Raw genomic sequence first — 8,951 nt, 5'->3', positions numbered from 1 at the left:
TTAACTTTTATTTTGCATGTAGATGCAACACTCGTAAGATAGATGTATTTTAACAGTTCAAATTCGTCATTTAAAATCAATCTGATAGATTTTAGAATTAAGTTCACAAAATAAAATAGTGAACTTAAAAACACCCTAATTCTACTCTGTTATTTATATTATCTAATAAGCTAACAAAAACAAAAATCTTACTCATACTTTTATTCGATAAAGCTAATAAAAAAGTTTCTATCCATCTTTCGGATATGATAAGAACAAGCAATTAAGTTTTTTTATTTGGATAAATCATATTTGGTCCTATCATTTCATCTCCTATCCATTCTCCTAGAGATAGCTATATAATTTTATCTTATAGGCAATACTTTCTGAAGTTTATCTCAAAAAATTTAACAAGTATATAAAAAGCAGCACTGTTTTACGTAAGCTTGCAGGATTCAAGTGTGAAAAATATAATCAAAAGTTTATTGGATCTCCAGGCGTTGTATTCATGGATGGAATTGTCCTTTAATTGCTGTTAGGATTTAGGAACAATGATATATTAAATATTAATATATAATAATATTGTTATTATTTTTCATTTTGAAAAATAGGATGCCACTTGGCTGCCAAAACTTCATAGAAAAAAAATTAAATTACACTTAACAGGTAGAATAGGCATAATTTTCTGATATTAGACAGGCACTGAACGACTCCATTAAACTTTGACCTTTGTTGTCATAATTCTATAATTCTATTACTTCTTCTCTGTGTACACCCCAAAAACCAAGAATATATAACGTTTCATGTAGAAGTGTCAATGGATACAATACTAATAGAGTGAAAGTATTTTCACACTTATATCTACTAAAAAAAATCCTATCTATATTTTACTCTTACCTATTAAGAATGCATCGTATTCTACTTAATCTTTACCCGTTAAAATTATCAGATAACAAAACGAAAACGGATAAATAACAAATATTAATAACATAATAATTATTTTTATTATATTTTTACAAATAAAACATCAAAATTCATTCATTTCACATAATCACTTTATTAATAAAAATTATGTGCAATCAATTCCAATTATTTTTTATAAAGTATAATAATTAAAAAATATAAATATCTATTCGGACAAATTCAATTATTTGACTAAATATTAGACATAGTGAAAGTAATATGTTTAATATTTTTTTATAACAAAAACCATACAGTAAAAATTAAAAGTACATCATGAATTATTGCTCAAATATTATTATATAAAAATATCACACAAATAAATTTCATCGTATAATTTTATTTTATATAATTACTTCATAGAGCAACGGATGCAAAATAGTTTTTATCCGTATCCTTTTCCGTTTAGCTAACAATTTTTTTTTTTTTTTTTCATACACGTATCCGATAAGCTAATGAAAAGAAAAAATTATCCATACTTATCAAATGTGGTACGGATAGGATAAATAGTTAGGATAAATAGTTTAAAGGGTATCATTGACACCCCTAGTTTTCTGGGTACAGTTTAGAGACTTTTAGTATTTTCCATATAAAAACAGATAACCAAATAACCGTGCATGTACTGCATAAATGCTGTACGGCTCACTCTGACGCTCCTCTGCTACTATTGCTTTATTAGCGCCGCATAACTGCTGATCATTATCGTTCAATTTTGTGCGAAAGCCGAGAGGCGAAGAGAGAAATATTATTTTAGAGAGAGAGATTGAGCGAGAAAGAGGGAAAAGAGAAAATTGGAGTCTGAGAGGGAGTGAGCATAGAACAGGAGACAGTTGTGAGAGAGAGAGAGAGAGAGAGTCAGAGAGAGAGATAAAGAGACCAAAAGCAGGTAATAGATTTTGATTTGAGAGAGGTTTGGAGATTTTATTTTAAGGAGAGAGGGATAGTGACTAATACTTCTGATTTCAAGCAGAGATAAAAGGTAAAAACTAGTCTTGTGTGGAGAGCAAGCGAGCTATATAGGGGAGGGGAGATATGACTGTCTTTTGTTATTGATGAGAGAGTTGGATTTCACATATATTTTGAAAAGAAAGATTAGATTCGGTGTGAGGTGTTCTTCGATTTGAGAGAGAGATAAAGATGACAAGCGAGCTACAGATGGTAGAAAATGGCGGTTCGTCCGAACACAACGAAATGCAACCTGTTGTCACTGAGCTTGACGACGATGGAAGGCCCAAGAGAACTGGTACTATTGTCCACCCTCTTCGTATTCTCTACTGTTTGTTGCGATACATAGAAGAATTTCTTATTATTAAAATCAATTTTACTGTTCAATTCCAAGTTTACGAGAAAAGGTCCTCAAGCGTCAATTTAGTAGAATTTTCTCTCAAAAAAAAAAAAAGTAGAATTGCTTCCCTTTTCGGAGGAATTCGAGCATGAATATCGTGCGGCTTTTCATGCCGTAGGATATTGTAGCGGGTCACTTGTCTTTGTTGGGTACAGCTACACCGATGGCTAGATAGGATGAGGCTAAAAAGTTGTTTAAATGCAGGGAGGCTACTACTCTGAGATATCTCATATTTTGCGTGTTTTTATGGAAAGTCGCAACCGTTCAAATATGTTCTGCACGAGTCTCAAAGCATGAATAATACTGCCTGCGATATCGCGCCGGACACGTCAGTCACGCAAAATATGAGATATCTCAGAAGATACGCACTCGGCTTTAGTAGTGTTTTTTCTTCTTTTTTTATTACGATACCCGCCTGGAGTCCTGGACACCCGAAGGCAACAGTAATGATTTTGATTTTGATTTTGTTGTAATGAGTACAAGTGTCAGTGGTGCGTTAATTAAATGTCAGAATGGCAGATTATAATGAGGCATTGTCCTAGAGAAACGCAGGTCTCGACGCTCTAACAGGACATAAATAGTTTGAGCTTCTCTGCGTCAGATTTTCTATGACAGTCATGATAGGGGTCGTAGTTAGTTTCCTGCGTGACATACAAATCACTTGTCGAACAATTTAATTTAGGGGGCATTTTACTTGTATCCCTCAAAAACTTCAAAATTAGATGTTTTCTCTTCTAAACTTCAAAATTACATATTTCCGCCTCTAAACTTTCAAAACTCACAAATTTATTCGTTTTATTATCTTTTATATTAAAAGTCATTTTAAATTTATAAAATACACATTTTACTCTTTATTAAAAGAAAAAAAAATGTAGCTTATTTAAGAAAAATTTCAGTAATCTTATGGACAGAAAAATTGTAGCTCCATTTATCCCCGTTTTATCTGTCAAATTATAATCCAATTTGTCATAATCTTGATAAATTCAACTTTTGTAATCTTATGTAATTACATTTATGTAGTAACTGTATTCTATCTGTTAAAGCACAATGCATTTCAACGAGGAGAAAATGTAGAACTTTAAGTTAATAGATAGATAAACATTATATGCTTGCTATCATGCTACTGCTTATATTCATTACATGTCAGATGTCACTGTTCTTCTTCTTTGCCAAGATATTCTTTATTGAATCAGCTGTTTCTTTAAAATTTAATTACAAACCTTATACTTTCTCATATGTGTCACCTGAGAACATGAAAATTGCATCAATTTACATCCTATTCAGAAATTTCTTCCCTCCAAAACATCTGTAGCAATTTTTTTTTTTTAATTTGTTGAATAATCTTGACACAGTGATAATAAATAAATTGTAGGGACGTTTGGCACCGCAAGTGCCCATATAATAACTGCAGTGATTGGCTCCGGTGTGCTTTCTCTGGCGTGGGCCACGGCACAGCTCGGATGGCTTGCGGGCCCTGGGTCTCTTGTCATTTTCTCAGCTATCACCTTCTACACGTCTAACCTGCTGGCTGATTGTTACCGCACAGGAGATCCCATTGTGGGGAAGCGTAATTATTCATATGTGGAGGCTGTTAAATCCAGCTTAGGTAATTTGATTCTTCATATGCAGTTCATCTTGGTAATATTTTCCTTTCTAAATTCTATAAATTGTATATGCAGGTAAAACACAGGTCTGGCTATGCCTTATTTGTCAGTACACAAATTTATATGGGACCTCAATAGGGTACACAATAACAGCAGCCATTAGTGCAGGGTAAGGTCAACCAACTATTCAAAGTATCATTTTATTCTATTATTTATTTAATTTGTTTTTAGAATATCTCATATGCGCCTCTGAAAATGGAGAAATAACTGTTGCATGCCTTTAGAATTTCAGAAATATTACTTACTGCTTTTCCCCCCACAATTTCTGTTTGTAATGCAAGAAATTGTTCCTTGCTCCTTCATGTCAAAGGAGGCAATAACAAAGGGAATTACTGATGCAGCTATTAAAAAAACTGGGGCAACAGTACTATTTCCTATGTTTAGCAACTTCTATAGGATGCTTGTTAGATTCTTTTGGGCATGGATGAAATTACCTGTCCGTTCATAAAAGATGTGTAAATTAATAAATAACAATCCCACTGATAGGGCTATGCACAAGTCGTATTGTTTGCGGAAAAGGAGCGAAGCAGCCGATTGTAAGATCTCTGATAGCCCCTACATGATTGGTTTTGGAATTTTGCAAATTTTCATGTCCCAGCTCCCAAAATTCCATGACTTGTGGTTTGTCTCCATTTTGGCTGCTGTCATGTCCTTCTCTTACTCTTCCATTGTCGTTGGCTTCTCCTTAGCACGTGTGATATCAGGTACTTGAAGGATTAACCCAACAATTGTAGTTCTGTTTACTAGAAATTTTATTGAAACTATCTAAGCTTCAGATTTACTGCATTTGTAAGTGCTCTGTAAAGCATAAACTAAAACCCAAAAAGATCCTATTAAAGGGCATATGAACGATTTCCACAGCTTAATAATGTTTTGAATCTGGAACATAAACTTAATTCTGATAATGAAGCACTTGTAAGTCTAATTAAACAATTCCTCTGGGCCTACAGGTATAGTGATCACTAGTAAAAGGAAAAACAATAGAAGTCCTATTGTGCATTTTTTCTTTCTAAGATATTATGCCACTAGTGCTGCTTTATATATTACTACAAAGTTTGATCATTTCCCTTCCATATTTTTTGAAGAGTAGGGATTTTGCCTGCCTGGAATTTCATTAACACAGAAAAGAGTTCATTACACTAAGAAAGGACCAGGAAAAAAAAAATACAAGTACAAGCACATCAAGAAAACCCAAAATCCTAGAGTAGTTACACAAAACTCCAAGCGCTTGGTGGAAAAAAGAATTAGAAATTTTCAACTTATTTCCTCTGAAAATGGAACCTCTGTTCTCATAGAAATTAGGTCTTGCATAATATTTTCTTATAGAATTTGGTGCAGGATTCACAGCAATGAACCTGATTCTTAAGTTGTTGTAATCTGATTTGTACTTTTCTCTGTGTATCTAGGTGGAACCCATAAAACTACACTAACTGGAACTGAAGTCGGAGTTGACTTGGATGCATCTCAGAAGATTTGGATCGTGCTTCAAGCACTTGGAAACATTGCATTTGCATACTCTTTTTCTTTGATTCTTGTGGAAATTCAGGTAAATTTCTTGTTTATTATATACTCTTAGTTTTAATTATTCTTGTTAAAGAGTAAAGCAAACATTTGTAAGTGGTCTTGGTTGTGCTAAACTGAGATAATATATTAAATTAAAAAAGGCAAATGTAGAAACTTAAATCATATTAAATTCTGAGAAAATGGGATACGCCATGTTATGTAATATGTACTCATAAATATTTGAATATCAAGTAGCTGTACAAGAATGCCTTGCTCCTCTTATTTTTTCCTCCGAGGGTGTCCAAATTACTCTTCTTTTCCATTTTGATATACTTATGATATGAAATATGGGGCTATTTTTTGTTACCTTGTGAAAAATTTAAATAGCGATATATTACCACTGTCTTACTCCCTATATATTGGTGCTACATGTCACGCTCTTCGTCACTGGTCTACAATTATAATGCAAACACATGAATTCAGCATAGCTTTCATCTTCTAATAGAAGTTTAAATGTCAACTTTTTGGCAGCAGCACTTACAAATTTGTTATACTGAAAAAAAGTTCAATATTATAGGATACACTGAAATCAACACCACCAGAGAACAAATCAATGAAGAAGGCGGTCTCTATTAGCTTATCCATAACAACTGCCTTCTACCTTCTTTGTGGGTGCTTGGGTTATGCCGCCTTTGGCAATTCTGCACCCGGCAACATCCTTACTGGGTTTGGGCTCTACGAGCCCCTTTGGCTTGTGAATATTGCCCATGTCTGCATAATCGTTCACCTGGTTGGTGCATATCAGGTAACTGCTCATTAAACATGAAGCTGCTAATAGGAAAATACAAATGGAGTCATGATTGTACAGTTGATGTACCATCAATGTTCCTTTTAATTTTTGTCCCTGTCCTGCTAAAATCTTTGCATCTAGATGTCATGTACTGACCATTTATGATTAAATATTTCTTTGTTATTCTGTTGTTGCTTTGCTTTTTTTTTTATTGGGGATGTTCAGTAAGGTGATAGTGAAATGCCAGGATATGACCAACAGCTTCAATAAAAAATAAAAAGGACCCACTGGTACAGGTATGATACCATCCAGTATACATTGTTACTGATAAATACCTACCAAATTGGTGGTTTTTTTGAGTAAAAATAAGAGTCCTACTAGTAAAAGGGTGGTCTGAAATTGGTGGTTTTTAGTAGACTCCAGCTAGTAACACATTTTATCTTTATATTTCTTTCCCCCAGGAAAGAATAAAATATAGTGGGCCAGTTATCTGAGAACTTGGTTAACTCGGTACATGCTCAAGCTCAATCACCAAAAATATGATTAATACAGGGCAATAGCAAAACTTGTTAATGTATGTTACAAATAGTCCAGTACCATTTTATGGTACTGGTATATTTCTGTTCCCTCTTAAATTTTGAGCTCATGATACTAAAGTTTAGTTTTTCATGACTGTGTGGTGGGTCCAGTACTGTACCAGAATATCTGAGCTCAGAATATCATCAGAACCATGCAATAAAACTAATTAATAAATCGTTCTGTACCAGGTATTTTCTCAACCTATATTCTCAATGGTCGAGTCATGTCTGGCCAAACGGTATCCATATCTCATCAACTCATCAAAAACCCTACAACTCGGCAGAAAATTCAAAGTCAACATAAACATTTTTATGATCACCTGGAGAACCTTTTTTGTTGCGACGACAACTGTCCTTGCAATTGCGATGCCATTTTTCAATGACATAGTTGGTTTCTTGGGAGCCATTGGATTCTGGCCTATGACCATTTATTTCCCGATTGAGATGTACATCAAGTGTAGACGGATACGGGTTTTTAGTGCTAAATGGATCTGGATGCAGAGCTTAAGTGCTGTTTGTTTTATTATTTCTGTTTCCTCTGTATGTGCTTCTGTCCAAGGTATTGTGAAGTCACTCAAGAGCTATACTCCTTTTGACAACTTATTATGAGATATAAAAGAGAAGCGGGCCCCACTTTTGAGTTAAAAAATCTGAAAACTCAGATCAGAGTTCATAAATTCAAGCGTGGAAGATCGTAAGCCCCAGCATTTATTGATAAATGGTTATAAAAATTAGTTAAGCTTGTAATTTCTGTTGTTAATCAACCTATCAGTTCATGTAAGATGTAAATTGGATCTAAACATTCTTGCCTCTACTAGTTTGCAATTATTACCATATGGAATGTATTCATCTGGGGTCTATTTGTTTTTTATCTTTTCCGTGTTTAAATAGCCTCTGTTCCAACTAATATCTCATTGCTTGCTCTTTCCATTTTCCAATAACAAAATGGAGTAGAGTGGAATTGTAATTTAGTTACTTTTTGCAACTTATTTATTTCTCAGCAACCGCTGTTGTCTGTCTATTAATTTTTCTTGGGAGAGGTGATTTTAACTGCACGCATGGAATATACTGATCTGATTTTAAAAATCCAAGGTAAGGAACTACCAAAATCGGGAAAGTTGGTCAGGCTGGGAAAAGCCCAATAAATGAGAGCGGACCAGTCGAGGCAAAAATTAGTTTTCTCACAGGAAATTGCTTTCTTACAGCCTAAAAAACTATTTGTTTTCTGATTTAGGCCTTGTAAGCTGGACTGAGCCGGGAGAAAGAAAGGCAGAAGGCTCGACTCGTCTCATTCATTTGACATTTGTATTGAACATTTTGTGCATGTTTAGTTGAATCTTGATCCAAAACTGTTTATTTAAATTAAAGGGGCTCCTTAGTGATTCGGCTTAAGTCTGTTATTCCCTTGTCTTTAGATCTGATCTCCTTAAGGCCTCTTTAGAGTAACTTTTGGGGAAATAAATCTTTCTTAGGCCTCACCCCCTCAAGGAGGATTGCCAAACAATTCCGAAGTTCGTACTCATTCGGCGCATTCTCAATTTCTCGTTAAGGCTTCTTAGAGGACTAAGAAGTCTTCATTTTGTCAAACACATACTCCTTTACAAAGTTTAAAATTCTTAAACTTCATTTTGTTTATCTTTTTAAACTCTCATTCTACATGACTTTTAAGGGTTCATTTTCTTAAATTTTATTGTCGAACATCTTCTCGATCAGAGCTTTTTGGAAGCTGATATGAGTACCCGCACTTGCGTACCCGCACCTAAACTGTCATAACTGCTTGTGGGGACCGCAACCGTTTTAGATCTGTAACTTTTTTTTTAATATTAATAGGCAAATCTTGAAATATGTAGTCCAAAGAACACAAGTATTTATATCTATATAGTAAACAATGTAAACGATAAATTAATTATTTTTAAATAATCGTACTCGCACATTTTTTTGAAATTTCTGACGTCGTACCCACACCTAAACTGCCATAAATTACTTGTGAGGACTGAAAATAATTGTAGCCGCACTTTTTTTTTAAAATTTCTGACGTCGTACCCGCATTAGGAACCACTCAAATGGTATGGGGGAACCATAATTGCATGTGGGGACTGAAAATATTAATATCTAAGTATTGAAAATATTTA

General features: G+C 34.0%; 1 protein-coding gene and 1 long non-coding RNA gene across 2 annotated transcripts in view; one reads left to right on the top strand and one right to left on the bottom strand.

Moving 5' to 3' along the window:
* The first annotated feature begins 1,579 nt into the window (after nt 1–1,579).
* On the top strand, nt 1,580–7,764 carry LOC144571643 (amino acid permease 8-like). Its single transcript, XM_078320994.1, has 7 exons — nt 1,580–2,182; nt 3,657–3,890; nt 3,964–4,057; nt 4,435–4,652; nt 5,355–5,494; nt 6,029–6,256; nt 7,009–7,764. The coding sequence occupies exons 1-7, from the start codon at nt 2,077–2,079 to the stop codon at nt 7,426–7,428; spliced, it is 1,440 nt and encodes a 479-aa protein (XP_078177120.1). The 5' UTR covers nt 1,580–2,076; the 3' UTR covers nt 7,429–7,764.
* LOC144571644 (uncharacterized) overlaps nt 3,814–8,951 on the bottom strand; it is an 89,445-nt gene continuing 84,307 nt past the window's right edge. The window contains exons 2-3 of the long non-coding RNA XR_013517546.1: nt 4,004–4,192; nt 3,814–3,933 (exon numbers count right to left, since the gene is read on the bottom strand). This is a non-coding gene — a long non-coding RNA (uncharacterized LOC144571644). The remainder of the gene's footprint in view (nt 3,934–4,003; nt 4,193–8,951) is intronic.

Source organism: Carex rostrata, chromosome 19, assembly GCF_964058835.1.
Source record: "Carex rostrata chromosome 19, lpCarRost1.2, whole genome shotgun sequence".
NCBI lineage: Eukaryota > Viridiplantae > Streptophyta > Magnoliopsida > Poales > Cyperaceae > Carex > Carex rostrata.
The sequence above is the reverse complement of the archived record's forward strand: the minus strand, read 5'-3'. Positions and strand labels throughout refer to the sequence as shown.